Below are 23,174 nucleotides of genomic sequence, written 5' to 3' on the forward strand. Positions count from 1 at the left end.
GCTCTCTATCCACCTCCTTTGTCCTGCACCCCATGATGCTTTGCTCCATTAGGCTTGTGGACAGAACTTCCGGAGTCATTAGACTAACCTATGTATGTTAAAATGCTTTTGCTGATGTTCATGATCTGTCATGATACGCACATGAGGGAATTGCTTTAGTCAGTACCACTACACAGCAATGTTACTGTAAAAATCTTTTTATTCACTTATTGTTATTATTAATGCACACATAAACTTTCTCTAAGCCATTTCTCCCTCAGGGTCGCCGGGGGTGCTGGAGCCTGTCCCAGCGGTCATCCGGCGGAAGGCAGGATACACCCTGGACAGGTCGCCAGTCCACCGCAGGGCAGGGTTGTTGTTGTTGTTGTCATTATTATTATTATTATTATTATTATTATTATTATTTGTATTTATTTATTTATTTGTTTAAAAATTAATATACTTTTTTAAACAAGTATGTGGTATATTAGTGCCAAGCTAGCAGGGAACACTCTGCATTATGGTGGATTTTCTTTTTTAAATAAAGACCCCCCCCATTTTAGCCATATCCAGTCCCCCGCAGTAATTACAATTCCCCCAAACACACACTACGACCAGTGGGTGATTGGGCGAAGGCTAGCACAGGCTTTCTCTGAGACCTGTGAAACCAGCCACTGCATCATTTTAAACTGCCACTCACGCAGCGTCATTGGACAGCTGAACTCCCTGGGAGGAAAGCGCCAGCCGGCAGTTCTGTTACGCCAGCTAACAGACGCCTGCGCTGACTTGCATGGCACTGAGTGATGGGGGAGAAGGGGCACTGTGCTACCCACCCAGAGAGTGAGGCCGATTGTGCTCTCTTGGACTCCCAACCACAGCTGGCTGTAGCAACACCAGGGTAACAAGTTAAAGAGAGTGCATTAGCGGCAACCACTGTAGTTTAACTGGCAATTCTTCGTCTGAATGGATTTTATGTGCGTGGATATCATCAGCAACTGGGCTTTTTCAGGCAGTGATTATGAAGCTACTTTCAGATGTCCTTTGAGATACTGAGCTTTCTCGAGTGGTTGTCATAACATTCCTTGTTCTTGCCTTGGTTTTAGCTTCACTTCACTGTAGTGACAGCCGCATAATTGCGCAACCTCCACAGAAAACCTTTACAGGCTTGCACATTTTCTGTGACTTAGCCAAAACAGTTATGAACAACACTTCCACTCTCCAACCGGATATTTTAGCCATAATCTCAAAAACAGGGGTCATGTCAAAAACTAAGGTGGAGAGTCACTTTTCTTAAATTAAAAAAATCTAAATACTGTAGCACTGATGGTGGAGCTCACATCTTTGTTGTTTTTTTTGTTTACCTATGATGCTGTTTTGTGTCCAAATTCACTAATTCTGCTTGTTTAACTCTATATATGGGGTCTTATGAGGGTCTTCTCAGTTGTACACCTGTCTAAGGATTTTGTCATTTCATCAGAAGATTGCAGGTTTGAACTCTTCGGTGCCACAGCCAAAACAAGGGGCTAATCAGCATATCATCAGTAGTATTTGAGTTAATACCATTAAAAAAATAATAATAATAATAAAAAATAGTCAATATTGAGTATTATCCATCAACTAATAAAATAGATTCCAATATCCACAACTGTCAATATCCACAGCAAGTCTAAGAACCTTTTCAAGGTGTTATGTAGAACCCTTTTTTGCTAAGATTGTACAATCTGACTTTTTTAGTTTCTCAGCATCGTGTAGTCTTCATAGAATTTCAAAGTGCAATTGAAGTTTAAAGTGGTAGTACTTCTTGGTCCAGTCAAGAACTAGGCCGGGCTCTCAGCAGTATATCCTGCTCTGGCACCTCTCTGTGTTATTTGATACACTAGAGGAAAATGACTGACTTGTGTTTGAAACCCTTTCCAAAAGTGAGTGCTAAAGCACTAAAGAGAGCTCGCACTCTTTGTTGAAGTAGTGGGATTACAGTGAACACATACAAGCTCTCATTCCTCAAGTTCAAACAGTATATTTGTAAATTACTGGCTACCTCAGTTCCACTGGGCCCCTTCAGGTGTAACTCAAACCTCAGATTAGCAAAACAGGTGCCATGCAGAAACACAGCCAACTACAAAAGCTGAATTTGCACATCAGGGCAGGTCCTGGTACCAACAACCTGAGGTCAAAAGGTCTAATTCTATCATACATTTACCTTTACTACAGCCTCAGTCAGTGGAATCTTTGTAGTGATTTGGATGACTGAGTTAATAGGAGCGACTCCCTCTGTGAGCCTGTTTAACCTGAAGGTATTGGAAGATCATGAAATTTTAATTTGGGATTTCAGTTAATTAACTATGCAGGGTTTTATTTTTTCCAAGCTGTGTTTATTTAAGAAAACTGTGTGTATTACATGACTCAACTGTGTAGTAGCTCATGTTTAGCCCTAAACTGTTTTTTTTTTTTTTTTTATACCAAGATTCTTTACAGATTTTTACAGTTTCCTCACAACACTTCAATGTCCATCTCCATGTGAGGAGTGAATAATTACAAAAATCCCCAAGTGTCTTTAAAAAATAAAAAAATCCATATTTACTTTTAGGTTCAGATAAATAGATAAATACATCGACAAATCCTAAAAACCGGGCCTGCTAGCCTCACAAATAAATAAATAGAAGCATAAATAACATTCAAAATATCTTTGGCCAAACTTGGGCCATGTGTAGATTTCCCCCACGGACCCCTTAATGAAGCTGGTCAACCCCACAACCATTCATGAGCCTCCGCATCATTAGCACTGGCTGTCTTTGGGGGGTGGGAGGGGGGCTGGGTTAAGAGTGAAAAACAAAGCTAAACTGAAGAAAAGAAGAAAAAAAACAAATTAATTCCATTGAGGCACTTTTTTTTAAGGATGTCAAAGAAAATGCTTGCATTTTTTCTCCTACTCAGGTTTGTCATTCTTCAAGCATTGAAAGTAAAGCAGAATAAATATGACAAAAATCCATGGTCATAACTAAAACATTCTGTTTTTTTTTCCTTTTTTTTTCTTTTTCTTCAATCAAACCTCCGAAGTCCTTAATCTTGGACAGGCAATGGAGGCAAACAGAAGCACACAGAGTAACAAAATCCTTAAATAGCAAAAAGAACAATTACATAAAAAAAATCCACTAAGAAAGTGAAGTAAATAAATAAACATCTTCTAAGTTCACATTTGTTTTCAAGCTTGCAATTCAGAAAACATCAATGTTTGTTTTCGGTGGTGGTGGTGCTAGTTGTGGAGGTGATATCAGTCTGGCTTTCAGAACGCTCTCCAAATATCCCTGCGAGGGTTTTGAAGCGAGGTCCCCACTCGTTTAGGTAATCGTAATCCTCTTCTGTTTCACCGGTTAGGGATTCTATGGAGCTCAGGCTCTCTGCCACAGAGCCCTCGCCTTCGTAAGCGTAGGTGGCCAGTGAGTCGTAGGGCGGGGCGGAGGTGTCGCCGTCGTGTTCTTGTAGCCTCTGACAGATGAAGTTCTGGATGTCTGCGCTGTCCTGCGAGGCGATGGCAGGGCGTGGAATGGCACCCGCCTCAGGTTTCACGTCACGTCTGAAGAGGTTCTCCTTGATGGCTTTGGGGTTCCGGAGAGTGCCCATATCAAAGGCATGTGTGTCCTCCTCCCCACCACCTTCGTCGTCGTAGTGGATAACGTTGTCTCGGATGTCCTCTTTAGACGTCATCAATGTCTCCTTCTTCTTCTGCCTCCGCACTCCCACATACAGCACCACGATCACTGCAGGGAGACAGGAGAAAGAACCGCACATGCACCAAAGCAGTGTTGGATGAAATATACAGGATTTTGTGAAGAAGGACCACAATCAATCAATGACAAATCAATGGAAAGGGAAAATGACAGAAAATGGTACTGAAATCAAGGAAAGAGTCCCACTTTGTTCTTCACTGTTTTCAGTCATTTTCAAGCAATTTAGAGCTGCTTCCTACATTTATTGGCAGACTGGCAGCAGCTGCAATCATGAGGAGCCTACTCAAGATGTAGACTCTTGAGCCGTCATGGCTGCTTCAGAGCAGCGCAGCTCCATTTCTGCTTTTTCACCTTTTTTGACTTAAATTTTACTGACCAACCAGAGAGGACAGAGTGCCCTGTGGCTGCAGTCCAGTAAATATAGATGAATATTTTCATGAACGTTGTGTAGGCTAGGCAGTACTCAGTGTGTGGGCAGCCAGCCAGATATCTCCAGAACAGAGGGAGAGAGAGTCCAGAGGTAGCGGTACGGCTCTTTGGGATGAAGGGAAATGTTTATAATTACGTAAGTAAAAACTGGTAGGGTACACTTAGAGGGGAACACATTAGACAAAAGAAGGCAGTGGGTGAAAATAAATAAATAGCTAAGACGCGGTCTTCTGTTCGCTGGTCTAAAGCTGTGAAGCAAGAGTGCCCCCAAGTGACGGACATCTGCATTACATCAATAGCTTGCATCAAACACTTTGTGTATGGGTGTATCTGTGCATTTGGGGTGGGAGGGGGGTCTTCTTTAGAGTGTGTGTGGCCCATGGTAGGTATGCATGCAATTGATGATGCATTTTCCTTGGTCAGACTGAGCTTTGACTGTGTCTGTCATGGCTGCTGCTGCTGGAACTAGGTCAGCCTGACAAATAGAGCACCTATAATGGATGATTGCCTCTCTCTCTCTCTCTCTCTCTCTCTCTCTCTCTCTCTCTCTCTCTCTTGCTCGCTCTGTCTCGCGCTCTGACTCCATATTCCTGCTTTTCTGTGTATCCATGTGTGCATGCAGTCAGTGATTCTGACTGGCACCTTTCACAAGGGCATGGTGTAACCAAAAGAGCCTAATGTGCCAGCCTCTTTCTCGTGGGCATGGAAACAGTGAGAGGAGTCTTTAAAACATCTGTGGTAGCAGGCTTTTAGGCATCAACCTGCCAAGCTTGTACAAGGTGAGAGTGAAAGGGATTTCCACCCTGATCTGGAGTTTTGTTTAGGTAGTACAAGTGTTTTGAGATCTCATGTGCACATTCTTGTTGTAAACATACACAGTTCTTTAAAAGTGAATATGCACTGGAAGTTATAACACATTTTCCTTTTCGTGATGTGACACATTTCTGAGTGAAGCGAGGTATCAAGGAGAGTCTCTGAGCTGTCTGGGCATTTTCCCTGCCTGCTGTTGCACAACGGCACAGGCAGAAATCAGAAGATGTTTTAGAAGCATAAGAATATGAGGTATAAGGGTATAGCCTGGTGTTGTTTAATCTGCCCTAAGGGGGTTTGACTACTGGGTGTTTTGTCATGGTCATGCTTTTTCTTGTATTTTACCTTTTCTTGTGAGTCCCACTTGAGGCTCACAATTATTTGATTTTGTGTTTCAGATGCAAACATCATTCAGTTTCACACGACCGTTCTCAACCTCTCGTTATCCCATAGAATTAAAAAGGCTGTTTTTGTTACTGTGCCTTTAAGACTGTTATGTAAATGACATCTGCTCTGATTGGCTGTCTGGTATTGTGCCTTATTCAAAAAAAGTCTGGGCTGAAACACCTCTTTTAACTTCAGTGTGAATGAGTGGGGCTAAATGCTGTAGTCTGAATACATGGATATATATAAATGTATCGTTTTTTTTATGACATCACAAAAACTATGAAATCAAAATGGCTTGTTTTTGCAGCTTAGTTTCTATATATGGATTGTACGGACTGAGTTGTGAACAATACATTTTGAATCTTTTAACAATGTTTACATACTAAATCAAACTTCTATTTCAAAAACTGTGAGATGCTGTTTGGGAATATAGGGAATACATTAACACTTTACCGTGCTACACGACATTGACATAACCATGACAAAGTTTGTTGCCACTCAGTATTACTAAACAAAATCTAAAACAAAAATTATGACAGCAATTGACATCTGCTTTCACACGTTAATGGTTGTGCCAGTGTTATCTAGCAGAGTTCAAATACAATGTTATCTGGAACACTTTCAAACTACCACTAGAACCTTTTCTTTGCCTCTGATTAATAATACACTTGTCTTTTTGTTTTAAAGCCGAAGTGTTCTCTCTTCTCTATGTTGCATCCTATGAACGAGCCAGGTCGTAACAGATGATAAGAAGAGTTAAGGTTATATGGCACAAGTACACTTCAAGATATTATATTATGTATTAAAATGTTTAGTTTTTGAGGTTTGATAACTTGGGAGAGATGAAAATCCATTAGTGCCACATTAAAAAAAATACTGTCAACAACTATTTATCCAGTGATTTTTATACATTTCACATGCTGAGCTTCTCTATGTCCAGTGAGACAGGACTAGTTATGCTCTTTTTAATGAAACATGCAATTGTTCAGTGTTTAAGTACTGACGATATCTATATATTCCAAAACATATGTCATCACAATGATAAATACTGTCTTACTGCACACCCCCTACAATCAGTCTAGCTTAAGACCTGGGACTTGAACTAACAAGGTAAAAAAGGTCAAATTTGTTTTCAAGCTGACTTTAAACTTCACTTGTAAAAGTTTTATTATCTTGTGCAGTAAAAATGATGTGCTTGAGGGGAGCTGGCAGTCAAACCGTTTTGCTCCCTAAACATAATACATTCCTCTTTTACCTTGAGCAGACTGAGGGTACTGCGGGAGGCTTAAACCTGGTTCAGTTTTGGTGTCTGTCCCTTTCTGTGTGAGCTAGTTTGCTTTGTTCTTCATTGAAACTGTGCAGACATCTATTACAGCCCTCAAGGCCTCAAGATAAAACACAGAGACGACTGGGGGACTGAGTTCAACTTTTGATGAGGACGGTGTTAAGGTCATGGTAGATGAAAGCTCACTTTTTAAAAGGTAGACCATTACTGGAGATAAAAAAAACAAAAGTAAATAAGTGTTGAGCTCATCAACCCTTGGAAAGCGCTGTGGAGTAGGATGCTGAGTTTCCTATGACAGTTGCAGGATTATGAAAAGCTGCAGGGTAAACTGAGAGGATCTGTTGACATGAGGACACTGCAGGAACCTATAACTACTTATGTAGGAAATGATGCATAAACTATGCATGTTAAATTCAGTTCTATCTAAGTGGTGCAAAGCTTTCATTTAGAGATATTAATCGTCCAGCGGCAACACATATGTGGAATGAGTTGAAGAGAACGATCTAAAAGAGAGGACCTAAGACACTGGAAGGTCTGCAGGGATTCTGCATTGAAGGGAAGTCAGATTCTTTGCTCTTCATTCTCCAGTCTCATCAAGCATTATAGGACTCATTGCTGTTAAGTTATAAAAGGAAGATTAAATAAAATACAAATGTATGACATACATAGTTTTAATAAAAGCTTTGAGAAGTTTTCACTAAATTTATTATATTAGATGTAATATTTTCAGTGTGGGATTGAGTCAATTAACCACATGGACATTAAAATGGAGTTGAACCTCTCTTTGTGGCTAAAAAAGTTTCCATTTTTCTAGGAAGGCTTTCTTCAAGATTTTGGAGTGTGTTTGTGGGAATTTGTATCAAGGCCTGAAGTCAAAAGAGCATTTGTGAGGTCAGGCACTGATGTAGGATGAGAAGGCCTGGCACTCAACTGACTTTCCAGTTGAGTGAGGTTGAGGTCAGGGCTCTGTGCAGGCCACTCGAGGTCCTCCACACCAAATTTTTCATTCTTCATGGAGCTCACTTTCACAGGGGTACAGTCATGCTGTCTAAAATATATTGTATGCTGTTGCATTAGTATTACGCTGTAATTAAGGGGCCAAGCCCAAACCCTAAAAAAAACAGGCTCAGATCACTATCCCTTTTCCACCAAACTTTATTGTTGGCACTATGCATTCTGGTAGGTAGCATTCTCTTAGCATCCACCAGACCCAGATTCATCCACCAGGCTGGTCCAGTTATAGCATGCTTTATACCACTCCAGCTGACTGATCTTAGGCTTGCTATTCTGCCATGGAAACCCATTTCACGAAGCTCCTTATGCACAGTTCTTGTGCTGATGTTGCTCCCAGAAGCAGTGTGAACCTCTGTGGTGAGGGATGCAGAAGAGGATAGGTGATTTTTACATGCAACATGCTTAAACACTTAGCATCTGTGAGTTTGCACGGTCAAACACTTTGTGGCTAAACTGTTGTTACTCCTAATGTTGCTTCATAATAATAGCGCTAATAGATCTAGCAGGACAGAAATTTCAACAATTGACTTGTGGTAAAGATGGTATCCTGAGTCAGTGTCGAAATTTAAAGTCACTAGTTCTGCAGTACAACCTGTTCTGCTGCCAGTGTTGGTCTATGGAGATTGCATGGCTTTTATTCACCTTTTAGCAATGGACATGGCTGAAACAACTCAATATCCAGTAGGAGTGTCAACATACTTTTGCTCATAGATTGTATATTGTATTTGGTGCCAGTATTTAGAGCCAATTATGGAGCTGGCTTATGGTGATAAAAAAAACAAAAAACATAGTATGAAAGAATTAATTTGGTAACATTAAAAAGAATTCTTCAGTTTTCTTTCAATTTTAGAACATTTAGATCATTTTTGCAGGTTTGTTCTCTTCAAGTAAATTGCATGCTTTACTTGGGGCTATGTAGTTCACTTGGGATGGCAATATAGTTGTTCATTTTAGTATTGTTTATCAAACGTATGCATAAACATTGTCACATTGCTAGCCGTGGTTAAACTTGTGTGCACTGTTTAATGTTCCAGTAGGTATTTACTGTTTTCCTTTTTTCCTAAGCTAATATTAACATTACATATGGCTGGGAAGAAACACATGTCAGTCACATCATTCTTCAGTACAAGCCATGTAAATGGAGTGGGTATAAACTTTTTTTCCTGGTTTTAAACTTATTTCAAAGGTACTGCTCATCTCACCCATTTAAGTGGCTATCTGATTAAATTAATCTGTTTTTCTTCAACTCCCCTTTTATTCATGTGGTATGTTGTAAGAGAGGCAGGCAGCAAGGTCAGAATCTTCCTTGGTATGTCTGAAATACGTTTTAAATGCTAAAGTCAGATGTAAAGAGACCTTCACTGAGGAAAAGATCTGGCTGTTATAGATTAGCTTTGTGCTTAAAGATTGGGATAATTGTAATTCTCTGAATTCCTCACACATGTTATACAAGTTATTTGCAGTAAGAAGAAGAAAACTGCATTTTTCAGGAGGCTTGGACCATAATCATCTGGAAAGGAAACTTTCTTTTTCTGTTCACTTAAAGATAGACAAATGCTTAGTTCATTTTTTTAAAAAGCTGAAAGGAGTAGTTTGGTGAAAAATCTAATTCAAATGTTTCATCACTTGCCCCCAGATGCGGTCAATAAGCCAAGAATGTTTGATATCTGATGTGGGCTTCTTTAGTTTCCAGTGTGAAATGCTAGGCTAATGCTGCTAAAATACACTTTGACTCGTGTTGATTAAAAAATCAATTGAAAAGCTGCCAAAACAGGTGTTTAATAATGGAGAAATAGCATAGACAGATCTTATTTAAACATTTAAGCTAAAACCGGAGCTTCGCATCCGCATTACATCCCACTACACCTCTTTAAACATCAACCTGTTGTGCATCAAAACATCACTACACAGGCATCCTGTTATAATTGTTAGCATAGCTAATACTTCATAACTGTAAGACAGTTAGCTAGAAGATGAATCTCAAATAATAATAAAGCTACAAAAATCAGTTTAGATTCCTTTCCAACAGGAAACAGAACAAAGAAATTTAGGTGTAGGCTGGTACATTGTTACCAATAAACAATGTATTTTCTGGAGTGCCTTTCAATAAAGATATAATGTAAAATCTTATCTTAGAAAGTTCAAATCACCTGGCACTTGCCACAAGTATACAAGGGGGGCAGTCGTGGGCTGGTGGCCCTGTGACCGGAAGGTTGCCGGTTCGATCCCCAGAGCCGACAGTCCATGAGTGAGGTGTCCTTGAGCAAGACACCTAACCCCTAATTGCTCCCTGGGCACCGTGGATAGGGCTGCCCACCGCTCCGGGTAAGTGTGCTCACTGCCCCCTAGTGTGTGTGTCTTCACTAGTGTGTGTATGTGGTGTTTCACTTCACGGATGGGTTAAATGCGGAGGTGGAATTTCCCTGGTTGTGGGATTCCAGCATCCAGCTGAGGCATTTCATCATGAACCATATCATGGAGTCTGTCATGGGCAGCATTGCTGTGAGGAGCTTAGGGGGTGTGACCATACAAAGTGTCTCTCAGGAGGTGCCACACTACTAGTGTACTAATTGCTGTTGATTTTATTAGTAAAGTAGTTGTTATTTATGGAATTGTGTCTGAGGAATTCCCTTTTTGTGTTTTCATTTGTCTACCTTTGTGTGATGTCTTCCCGTGTTACCCCCTCCCTGGGTTTCACTTTGGGGTAGGGCTGAATTGGGCATTCTGTTTAGGGCTTATTTGAAAATATAAGAGCATTTACCTGTATACCCAATTTTGTCCATGACTTCTTCTACCCCAATGCAGTATATATGGTTGAGGCTCATTGGTGCTGAAAATGTGGTTGTCAAAATCATAATTAGACATTGTTTTGATTTACTGAGTATTTTCCTACTGTGGAGGAGTTTATTTTTTGTTTTTATATCATAAAGTAGGGCATACTATGTTCTAAACCTCAATGATGTGTCTTCATGAAATAAATGAGTCTGTTTGTTTTTTGTTTTTTTTTGTTTTTTTTGGTATGTGTTTACAGGAGATGACATGAGTCCAGCATTTGTTAGTAATGTTGCCTGGTATCTCCTGTTGTAAACTAAAGAAGCACACGTTGGATATCAGACATGTCTAGGCTGATCAACTGCATCTTGGGGTTAAGTGATAAATCAGTTAGATTTTTTCCTTTATTATTCCTTTAATGACCAACTATACAAATGGTCATTGTGAGGAGGCAATAAAAGCTCTTTTCTTGATTCGTTTTAGCTACTGCAGTGTTTTTGCTTCTCTGACCTTGAGAAGGGAGTAATTCAGTCCAAGGCCATACAGTAATGAGACTTAAGGACTCTTTTATATATGAACTTGGCTGGAAAAAAAGTGGCTACCATAAGCTTCCATCCCATCATGTGCCAATCTGGCATGGCTCATGTCCCAGCATTTGATTAATGAGTGTTTAATTAAACAAGGTTGAGATACTCCAGAAGTGTCTTAATTTTGATCCACCTAGTCTTCCATCTAGGAACCACATCACTTGGATTCCAAGAAGCCAAAAACTTTAGAGGCAGTTCCTCTAAACTTTACCATCAGCTAAGTTAGTGAAGAGTTTATAAATGCTGGCTTTTTAAGATGCAAGCGTGTTCTTTTCACTGTTGTACTACTGTGTTCAGATCCTCATGTACTACTCTGTGCCTGATTTCTGACATTGAAACAAGCAGTGATTTCAGCAGTTGGAAACAGAATGTGCACTGCTCCCCCTACTGGCTTAAGTGTTCAAGTTATAATAGTAAAAAAGAATAAAATGTGAAATGAACAAAATGTCTATCATTTAAGATGGCAGAATGATGCAGTTGAGCAGTGTGATTACTTGCTATACAGTATATAGTACAACATATACTTGCTTACAGTATATGAAAATATGAATAGGCTTCTATTGCACTAGATAAGCTTTGTTGATTGTTTTTTTTGTGTGGCAGTTGTTTACTATACCAGTAGTATAGTGCAAAAGCACAGAGCAATAAGTCTTTAAAAGGAACATGTATTCACAGCATTTGCACAGGTAAAAAAAAAAAAAATTCTTTAGTACAAGGATTGTACTAGATATACAGTGATGTATTACTGCTATTGTTATTGCTGATATTATTGCTGATAAATTTGATGAGACATTTTTCAGGTTGTTCTGAATTTTGGTCTAATATTTCATGCACTTCTACCATAAAAGAGTTTGAAAATAAATAAATGAGGTTATACATAAACATCAAAGTGCTTCTTTCTTCATGTGACAGTGCTAGCAATTCACTCACCTAGCAGTATGACGATGCACAGCAGAATGGCGATAAGTGCTCCGGTGCTAAGGCCCACAGGGAGGAAGATGGCCTCTGCATTACAGGTCAGGAGTGCCCCGTCAGAATCGCAGGCACACACACGGATGGTCAGGGTACTGGTGCTGTTTTTTACTGGTAGCCCACTGTCCTCAATGACCACTGGGAGGTGGTATATCTCCTGAGTACGGCGCCGAAAACCTTTGCGCAGTGTGACGACACCTGCAGTGTTGTCTAGATTTAAAAAGAAAATGGTTAGTACTCTGAACACATTACATTTAACCCCGGAAAACTCCAACAACCCCCACCAAAAAAGAAGAGTGACAAGAAAAGTAGAAAACTCAATGAATGTGTCTGATAGAATGACTTGAAAATTGCTAGGACTCCTCATTGTTTCTGTCCTCAGTTCAGCAGTAGCAACACAGTCCAGCTGAAGTCAACAAGCACTAATAGCATGTGTTGTATCAAAGTGGGCATTGTGAAGAGCACTGGTGCACCTTCTCTGAAATGATTGTCAGAATTTGAATGGAGATGTGTGTTTGTTTCTGGCTGTGATATTGATATTGATATTTTAACCATGGAAAAATTCTTTGTGACTGAGATGTGTTGTCATACCTTGCTAAAGAGCATCATGGTATCACTACCTGAGACTGTCCTCTAATCTCCACCTCATCAGCACTTGTGGGAATAGACTATTATAGTTTGTATGAAGACTCATGCCCTTTCACCAGAACTACAACAGCTACAGGATTATAAATAATTGAGGTTGCCTTGCTTTTGGGTAAGATTTATAGGTGTATAATAGTACAGTACAGTAGTAACAGTACAGTACCTTCCTATAATAAAGACAACAGCAAAAAACTTTGCATAGGCCCAAGGCAGACATTTATGTACCATTTTTATCTCAACATTCCTAGAAGCATCTCTATATTTCTGAATATTTAATATTTGCTTTATCCCCTTCCATGTTCCAAAAATTCCACACATATCTCCATCCACATAAAGGTAGCCACAAGTGCTGTGACTACAGGCTTTACAGTGCATGATTCACCAGCATTGTGTGTTTTTTTTATTATTGGCATGCAAATGGTGAGAACTTATATTAAGAGTAATTGTACAGTGATGTTTAAGAAGGTTTTATGAATCAGACCCCAAGTCTTAGATCCGGGACTGTGTTACTACCCTTTGTATGTGTGCTTATGGAGGCTGTTCGCATGTTTGAGTGTCATACATATGAAATTTCAGTGGTTTCAGCCACATCAGGCTTTAATGCTTTAAACATCATGTCCTGACAGTAGTATCACTACACACTTAATCAACCCTCATTTGTTTGAAGGGATAATGCTTCAAGTGCAGCAGATTACACAGAAAACTTTTCGGTCAGTCAAGCAAATATACACACTGAAGAAATCAAGAGGCAGGAGCCAAGACTCACTCCCAAAGTCTTTGATGGTGAAGTTCTTGCTCTTCAACCCTTCCTGTGGTGATTTGAAGGAGAACTTCTGTCCTGTCATGGGAAGGTCCTGGTCTTTTGCGCTGATGATCTGAATCACCTGTGGATGGATCACAATTTTATTCGATTAAATTATTATTTTAGTTCTTAGTTTGTTGTACAGAATATTGTTTTTTTTCTCTCTTTTATTGTGACTGTGGTAAGATAGAAAGCCTGTGGTGAACTGATGTGTACTTAAGATAATGATGAACATCTGGACAGTGTGACATAGGTTAACTGCACAGTTATAGACAGTTTATAGACTGGGTTTGATTTCAACACCTTTGTGTTAACCATGATTATGATACAATAAAAATGTATCTGTAGTTCATTTCTAAAAATGATATACAGACAAGGAAAACAAACTAAGTGTTAACCTATGTGTAAATCTGAAATTGTATTAGTCTTCACCATAACCTTAGACAACACACACACCTCTTATCAGATCATCCCATTGTCATAACATTTAGACTATTGCTGGTTCTCAGTTCTTTGATTGAGAAAAATTAGTAACACTTCAGTAAAAGTGGACATTATAATACCTTTATAATGCACTTATTAAGCTTTAACAAACCCGTATTTGGTGGTATACTGGCTACTTATTACATATACATTATTAAGCAGTATTTAGGGTAAATTAAGCATTTGTAACACTCTGATTAAGAATATAAAGACTCAACCATCACTAGAAATTGCCTGTCATTTGTTACCTACAGTCAACACACAAAGTTGAACTAAGTCTAGTTGGTAGGGTAATATCATTTATTATATTATTATTATTATTATATCTGAAATATATTACATGTGAACTGAAATATAAAGAAATGTTAAGCCTTTTTTCCCTTGGTCTTCATTTCATATCAGTAAGCCTTAATAAAACCATTACAAGTTCTCTGGAAAATGAGCATCTGCACGAGTCTAAGGTCACCATGTCTAATGTCAAGCATCATGTTGAGAGTATTTGGCTGCATCGACTAGAGTGATAGAGCTTTCAATACCTTTGGGATGAGTCCTAGCAGAGTTTGAGATCCAGAAATAATCATCCAACATCAGTACCTGACTCACTAATGCTCTTATAGCTGAATATAATCAAATCCTCACAGCAATGCTGCAACATGTAGTGTAAAAGCTTTCCATAAAAGTAGATGCTGTTACTGCAGCAAAGAGGGGACAAGCTCTGAAATAATACCCTTGATTTCTGAAGAAACATTGGAAGAGCAGGTGTCTACAATCTTGTGGACTTATAACTTATATATTAGTAAAATATTTTCATCAATCAACTTTGTAACATATTCTCAGACTTTTTAAAGAAATTATTTTTAAAAGGATATTTAAAGTGTATTTAGTTAATCGATCTCCTGTTATACTGTAAATGAAAGTTTGAGTGGCATCTCATTAGCTCAGCTAGTGCTAAATATAGAGTAACTGCTTTGATACTTGATGTTACTGTCATATCTGTCAAAGAACGGTCAAAATATAGAGCACAAAGGTTATGCTAAAACAAACCTTACAAGGGAATTTCACAGTTTTTTTTAAATAATTAAACTGTGAAGATATAAACAAAGTGAAAGTCAGAGTGGTTTCATGTGAAATGCACCATTCTAGGAAACTGTATTCACAGTGGTAGTGATAGGAACCAGGCATCGGAGTAGCTGAATGCCTTTACAAGCTATGCCGGAGACAGCAAAGTACAGCTCTGTGTTTTTTTAGCTCTCTTTATTCCTGACTGTTGTCAAATGTTTCACCACAGAACACGCACTCGGCTCCCTGGCGCCCTGTCTATGATCATGATCCGCCCCATGCTGTAATAACACCCATCTCTGCACTTCTGCTCTCTCGAGCATGTCTGCTTCAGACTGTCCCACCCCACTGTTTGCATCACCTGCCTCAGGACTGCTGCGAGCACTACAGGTGCGTGTAAAACAAGCCGATTAGCGCTGCGCTAATGCACTTATCCACACTCGACCATCAAATCATGCACATCCATCAGTGCATGCTGCTACGCCACCGATCACTGCCATGTACTTCATCACAGCGTGCTATATAACTATGTCAGAAATCCAGAAATCCAAACACCAAACAGCTATAGCTAATCCCTCGTTGAAAAAATGCCAGAAGCCAAGAAATCCAAACAGAGAACAGCCACAGATAATCCTTCATTCAGACAGCGCAGTGAGAGAATACTGAGGAGACAGTAAGAGCTGGACTTAGATTAGACACTTTCTGTCTGGATGTTACTATTGTGTAAACACACATACACACACCAGTCACATGTTTGGACTGAGTATGCATTTTTTAAATGTGTTTCATAGACATTTTGACATTCATGCTTAAATGCAGAAGAATTTTGTTTCTAAAACAAATACAAATAGGAAAGTTGCCTACACCTATGTATGACATTATTTCCAAATAGGAAAAATACAATGCTGTATAAATCAGAGAACTCCATTCATACGTCAGTAACAGCTATTAAGTACAGATTATTTATTTTCAGTAATATTATTTATTATTTATTACAGGAATTTTCAGTATTTCTGAGGAAATTAGATTTGTCATAGTCCTTAAGAAGGGGAATGCAAAGGAAAATAAGTGGGGGGGGAAAAAAAACATAAGTTTTCAAAATTGGGAAAGCATCCCAGTCCACTAGATTTTTGTCATTGATTAAGATCAAAACAAATGAAAAGTTGGCGGTTTGGACTCTGTCAGGATTTACATTTTGTCAAAACTGCATGTGTGTTAAATGTAAAAATAGTTTATCTTATTCCTTACTATGGATGTTAATATGTAATTGGAGGTATGTAAGGGTTTGTACAAATTGACAGATTTTTAGAACGAGGCCTTTATCAGTTGCAAGCCTTGTTCTTCTTTTGCTCCATCCACACACGTGGCCACAGCTGTTGTGCCGTTTTAATGAGCGTGCTGCTGTGTGGAGCGTTATACATCATCTTAAATGGCTCATTAGTCCAGAATTGGATTTTGACATACAAACATGCATTTTCTCTCTCTCTGGTGTGTGTGTGTGTATGTGTGTGTGTGTGTGTGTGTGTGTGAGAGAGAGAGAGAGAGAGAGAGAGAAAGAGAAAGAGAGAGAATGATTGAGGTAATGAGTGGCCCACATACTGATTTACACTCACCTGTCCCACTTTGGCACTTTCGCACACAAAGGTCTCATAGGGTATGGCAAGCTCAGGCGGAAATTCGTTAACATCCAGGACATGAACTGTGACGGACACTCTGCTGGTCAGCACTGGATTATCTACAATGCAGAGAAAAGTATACAGTTTCACTCTGTGTACATTGCACATTTCATCCTGCGTTTCAAGTTTAATCTTTCACAGTTTTGTTTTGATGAATCAGATGAACTTATGGAGATGAATATGGAGGTTAGCATAACACAGCATAACATTTCTTTTTGTAAATGCTGTGATTTTCTAAGGAAAACTATTAAACTTGAAACTTGACTGTGAAAGGAGTCAATCAAAAGTCGTATTTGAACGCTAAAAACTTAACAACAATCTCAGAATTTGAACTGTAATTTCACAATTAGATGTACTTTCTAAAACTAGCTTCATGGAAGCCCTCTAATAATCTATTTATGCTTGTAAATAAAAGATACTGCTCAAAAACAAAGAAAGAATTATACTGTTTTTATGGCAATTATGTCACATTGCATCACAACATGCTTTGCTGAGAATATTGTGGATGTTAATCAGCACTTAACAACCAACCTCATATTCCATTACAATAAGAGCATAATTAGTCTTGTTTACTTGGATTCACTGCAGTTTGTGAAATGTTGAACAAAAATCATTGTATTCAAGGATTTTGATGGCATTTTTGATACCACCATAAACTAAAGCATGTGGTGCTAATATGAATATATACATGTCATTTAAGTTTACACTGTGTTACATTTAACACAGAGCAGCAGTAAAGATAGATGCTAAATACAATAAATAGACAATAAACAAAACTGTTTTACATTGTACATTAAACGTATTGACTCATATGGTTGCTGCCCAAAGTGAAACTATTCATCTTCATTTTTATCTCAATTTATCTCAATTAATAACTCTTAATTTTTTATTTTTCTACATTATTTGAGCTCAGCAGCTGTTCTTTACATTGTGTGAACATTTCAAGATGAATAGACCAATAGAAATGGTCAAAGCCTTTTACAATAGCTTTTTTCTCTTTACAGTAACTTAAAGTTATACAGCACAAACTGGCCCAAAACTATTCTATATTAAGGTAGTTTTTCAGACAAATTTGAGAGAAAGAGAGAAAAGAAAGATATGGATCCATGAAGCAGGATTTTGAGTGCCAGAAAGTTCAGAAAAAACAATAATGCACAAACTGCTCATTTTACTTAAGAGCCACACAGACACAGGTAGGTAACACCCTGGACAGGTTGCCAGTCCATCACAGGAGTGACACAGAGACATAGACATTCATATACATTCACATCTATGGACAGTTTAGTATCTCCAGTTTGCCTGACTCTGGACTGTGGGAAGAGGAGACCAGAGCACTCGGAGGAAACCCACACAGACTCAGGGAGAACATGCAGGGAGAACTACTTATCAGGCAAATAAAATATAATAGTGTAATGTAATTAAAGTCGGTGTTTTGGCATTACTATTAGGAGTCATAAAATCATATAAACTACAAAATGAAACTCACTTAAGCAGCAGAGAATTAAACATAACTGTCAGTAGAGTGTCACGGCATTGCTTTATGACTTCATAAAAATTTTATGAGTGTAATAACATGATACTCTCTTTAATTAAGGGCCAGAAAAAAATATACATAATTCACAATATACATATTCACAAGAGAATCAGTATCAAAACTTTCACAATGTAACTACAATACAGTAGATTTTCATTTCAGTGTTACTACAAAGTGCCAAAGCCTCTTCTTAGAAGTACTCACCTCATTTATAAAGTTATGTAACAATCCCAATTATGTCTTATCTAAAATACACTGAGCTAGAGTCATCGTAAGATGCTGTGTCATTTCACCTTAGAAAGGGTTAAGACCTCTAATGGCAGCAGAAACCTGTCTCTGCACATGAGTGTTATGTCAGCTTGACAGTGAAGTTGACAAAAGCAGTCTTCATGACCACTGCTGCTTGTTGGAATAAGCCTTTATAAATGTTTATGTAGGTTTATGGCAGTTGTCATGATAAGCTTATGTATTTGTCATGTAGCCATATAAACACGACGCACAGTCGTGTTACTGAATGTTCTTGCCTACTCCTGTAAAGTTACCGTTTGGATTTCCGTCTTTTCCCTGATGAAAATGATCTCTTTCAAGGCAAAAAAACTAAGGAACCCAACTCACAGATTAGGGCTGATGCTACACTCTGCAGTGCGGGAGGTCTGCAGAAGTGTGGCTGGGTACAAGACTGAAACAGAAGTCATCAACAGTGTAATACTGGCACCATGTGGCCACAATGAGAAAACCCCACTCAGTCTACCTTTTACTGGGCATCTGTTGTCACGGAAACATCAAAAGCAAAAAAACATAAATCTTACACGAAGCGGGAGCATTTTAGAAGCAATTAAGATCAGTGTCAGATTTTGAAAAAGAGCTACTTGAAACACATTTAGTCCACATTCAGAGTGTCTGTCCTTTTATCATCATTGTGTGCACACACTTTGATAATGTCAGTGCATAATAAATCTCAGTGAATGCATTCTAAGTGAATGGTTTGCTGCATTAAATTTCATCTTGGCGGTAAATACAGGGCTTGACGGCACCTACGTATACTGGCTTCAAGGCTTGCCATTATGACTCATGATTAGTTGCAATTAACTTGTTTAACACAACGTTTGAATGACAGTATATCATGCCCTGTCTGTTGGCTTAGGTGATTGAACCCAACAGACATGGCATCAGTTCTGCTGTCAACGTATGCAGTTATGTGACTGGAATGAAAGATCTATATGTGAATATCTTTTTGCCTGAAATGGAGGGAGAAGTGCCACCCTGGTTGTATCATGACTGCTGAGGTTAAACTGACCCTGCCAGCTAAGCAATACAAGTGTCTTGTGCTTGCATGGGTGTGGGTTTGATTACTCATCATGGTGATGTATGAATTCTGACTGTGCGCAGTGCAGGGGGGCATCAGTAAGGAATGAACTTTTATGGATTTGGAGTGTGATATGAGCTGTGGGCTGGTTAAAGGGATGGCTTAGAGGGAAAGAGATCTATGCTCATCCCCCCTGGGGTCCCATATACAGCCAAGACCTTTGGGTGACCTTGACGGAGAAAAGCAATCTTCCTGGCAAGATAGAGTTGTGTGTTTGTGTGCACGTATGTGTTTATGTGCGTGTGTGCACGCTTGTATGTGCTGTTATTGCCTGGTATCAGAGTCACCTTAGTCTGGAATAGAGATGGGCGATACAGTAAAAATATAACCTCACGGTATTTGAATACATTTTCATGATAAACAATATGCACAAAGGTTTTTATAATTATTTTTTATCATATTTCTTTTCTGAGGCTTGTGAAGAGTTTGGAATGGACAAAACCCATCAACAAAATTGGAGTTCCCTGTTTAAAAATAAAACACTATAAAAAACTGTGTACATTAAGTTGGTAACACTGACTACTGTTGTTTATAAGTATAAATCTTTTTATGAAAAATGTAGTTTATCAGTCTTTTAGAATTACTGGTAATACCCACAACATACTATGAAAAACATGTTGTAATGTAATTTATAATTTAAACATATTATCCTGTTGCCCACCCCTAGTCCAAAACCTTTCTGTTCAAAACAGCTGGCACTCAAAGAGGTAAAAGCTTTGCTGGCTGGTTGTGTTTTGTTAACAATCATATGCTTGCGACAGCTTTCTTACTATTTCATAAATTGAGAACAATATTTTTAGGCTTGCCATTTGGCGTAGCTTTCCAATTGGGCCTTTTGAAATCAGCGATTCTAAATGCAAAAATGCCACCCGTGTTTATTACCACCTGTTTAAAATGATAAGCCCATTTCCCAAAACAACTGCTTCTTTCCAGACCAAGTCAAAATATGGCTGTGGTATCTGGCGTGAAGCTGAATGTCAGATTTTGGAGAACAGCACATTGCCAGCAGTCTGAGACCCAGACAAGTGCTGTCAAGAGAAAAGGTTATTGTTGCAGTTTGTCACCAGTTTGTCAGACGTTTTGGACAGATCATCATTCTCTAATACCTGTTTTCTTTCTTTATTTTTTTCTTTTCTTCAGGGCAGCAATGAAGTAAAGAAGTTGATAAATATGTTTAGAGAAAGAAAAAGTGATTATAGTCAGAAACATGCGCAAAACTGTTTGACTTGTTAGGAATCTGTGATTCTCTTTTGACACTGTTTTCAAATGGAAGTTAAGCATAGCTAACGTACTGTACTAATTTGCCCAGGAAAGATCAGGTTACATGCTTCTCATAAGTAGTACTATTCCCATTTGAGAATGGACTGTTTCTGTGTTTCTTTGGCATCCACTAGATGGTGCAAGAGTCTGAGGGGAGAAATTCACATCTTTACTGCATTGCACTCAGTCACAGTGAAAGAGTTAGGGTAAAGGGACACAGTCCACCAGAGGTAAAAAAAAAAAAACCCTCTTCAGCTGTACAGTGTATGGATGCCTGAGGAACGTGATAGGAAGTAGGGGAGAATGAACAACCTAGTTTTTCTTTGATGATAATAATCTGCAATTAAAGAGCATGTTTCTATTTCAGTTTTTAAGAGGACAAGAAAAAAAGGAAAAAGAAAAATTAATGTTGACCAGCTGACTATCCTCTAATTAGCAGCATGTGGCCGAATGCCCACACATTTGCTGCACTAACAGAAACAAGGTCTGAAGAGCTCAGTTCTCATTATCAGCAACAAGTGCGATATTTTACGAAGCGGTGCTGACTCATCTGCTCATATGCTACCCTCAGCATTATTATTCCAGATTTCATATCCTGTAATCTTGCAACATCTGGAGCTGCACCTGGCCTGGAATTTTTAAAAATAACACAGAAAGAGAGAGAAAGAGGGAGAGAGAAGAGAGGAAGAGTTCTTTAGGTGTGGAAATATTGTGACTGCTGCAGGACTTTCTGCACTTCATGGTCACGGCAGTGAATAAGTGAATATTTTCATTTTAATATGCAGTGTTTACACTGCCCTCCACAATTATTGGCACCTGAGCAAAACAGGCTGTGTAAAATAAATATTTTGTATCACAATTGGTTCTCCTAATGAGACTGGGGAACACAGGACAAAGCGTCTGAAATCATTTATCCATACAGAACCTCTCCAGACCCACCTCCCCCCAACCCCCTCTCTCCCTCCTGTGATCCTTGCAGATTCTTTGTCCACTCGAGCCATCCGCCACACCGTGCTAGGGGTCATATAGACATACGTTCTCTTCCCACCAGATTATTAATATTTCTAGTTGTTTTAAGCTTCTTACATATTAACCTGATAGTGAACATGGGTCTTTTCACTTGTTGAGTTATTTTCTTGTAGCCATTTCCTAATTTGGTTCTTCAAGGGTTCTTTAATAAGGAATATGGTTTTATATGGAACCATGAACGCTCAAATAACCCTTTGCTTGAGTAAATGTTTCTTTGCATCATAAAATGGTTCTTCAGATTGATGGAGAATGTGCTGTAAATATCTCTGTGTAGAATCTTTTTTAATATTACAAGCTTGACATCAAAACACTAGTGGAACCCTTCTTGGTGCTATATTTGGCCTGTGTTTTATCTCATATATATTCCCCAGTGAATCAGGAAGTCATTGCTGGCCATCTAAGTGTTCTTAATCACTGATGAACTTAAAAACATAAAAAAGATTAACTTAAAAACATAAAATATGAACAAGATTCTAACAAGATTTTTTTCCCCATCATTATACTTAAATAACAGTTAGATTTTTTGCTATTTTGAATATAAGATCAATAAAAATAAGTAATTCATGAAAACCAGGGGTGCCATTATTTGTGGAGGGCACTGTATTTATATATTTAGCAAAAATCTTTGTTCTCTACCTAATTTGGCTTTAAGCAAGAGCTGCACGAAGAAGCCTAAATGTTCTGTAGTTCTGTAGGCTCAGTCCGTGGGATTTCATGTGGGGCTGCATGAACACAATGTAATACTGTCTGCAAGATACTGATAGTATAAAAATTCCGTATTAATGTATATGAGCTCCCAACACTGACTGGACAACTCCCTCTGCAGCAGAGAAGCAAAGTTTTACAGGCCTGTCTCGTGCAGTCTCCCATCAGCCCAGCAAATTAGCAAATCACGATTAGCATATCAGCACCACAACCTTGAGAGACAGTTAGTAATGCTTGTTACCATGGTGATAAGAGCTCAACTTTTAATGACCTCTCTTCCTCATTCTATCCTAATGAATGTAGCGCTACGTTTGTAATTTTGATTGAGCACCACAGAGGCTCAAAGATAATGACTTCCATGACTTGTTAGAGGATTTGATGACTTGATGTCTGTGAATTTGCACCCTTTTTTGGTGGGCAAGCAGCCCATGTCATCTTGACATAAACACAATTACTGGATGATGTTTTAAGTTTGTAGTTGATGACCTCCCAAATTAGCACTGCAGCCTCTAACTACACAACAAGGTGTTAAAAATGATTTTGTCATTAATTTTTGATGGCTGTCTGGGAAGATCAACTCGAGATTCCTTTTTCAACTAATTAAATTGGAAAATAGAAACTCTTTATCACCCAGCTGCTGGAGGATGCAGCA

The 23,174-nt window shown here is 38.7% G+C and overlaps 1 protein-coding gene across 1 annotated transcript in view; it reads right to left on the reverse strand.

The window, feature by feature from the left end:
• Positions 1-2,329: 2,329 nt before the first annotated feature.
• The window catches only part of LOC108429368 (cadherin-12), a 185,896-nt gene continuing 165,051 nt past the window's right edge, over positions 2,330-23,174 (reverse strand). Inside the window, exons 9-12 of the mRNA XM_017701065.2 lie at positions 16,566-16,687; positions 13,375-13,492; positions 11,922-12,173; positions 2,330-3,737 (exon numbers count right to left, since the gene is read on the reverse strand). Coding sequence (XP_017556554.1) covers positions 3,205-3,737; positions 11,922-12,173; positions 13,375-13,492; positions 16,566-16,687 — 1,025 coding nt within the window. The 3' untranslated portion in view covers positions 2,330-3,204. The remainder of the gene's footprint in view (positions 3,738-11,921; positions 12,174-13,374; positions 13,493-16,565; positions 16,688-23,174) is intronic.

Source organism: Pygocentrus nattereri, chromosome 13 (genome assembly GCF_015220715.1).
Source record: "Pygocentrus nattereri isolate fPygNat1 chromosome 13, fPygNat1.pri, whole genome shotgun sequence".
In the NCBI taxonomy this organism is placed as follows: Eukaryota; Metazoa; Chordata; class Actinopteri; order Characiformes; family Serrasalmidae; genus Pygocentrus; species Pygocentrus nattereri.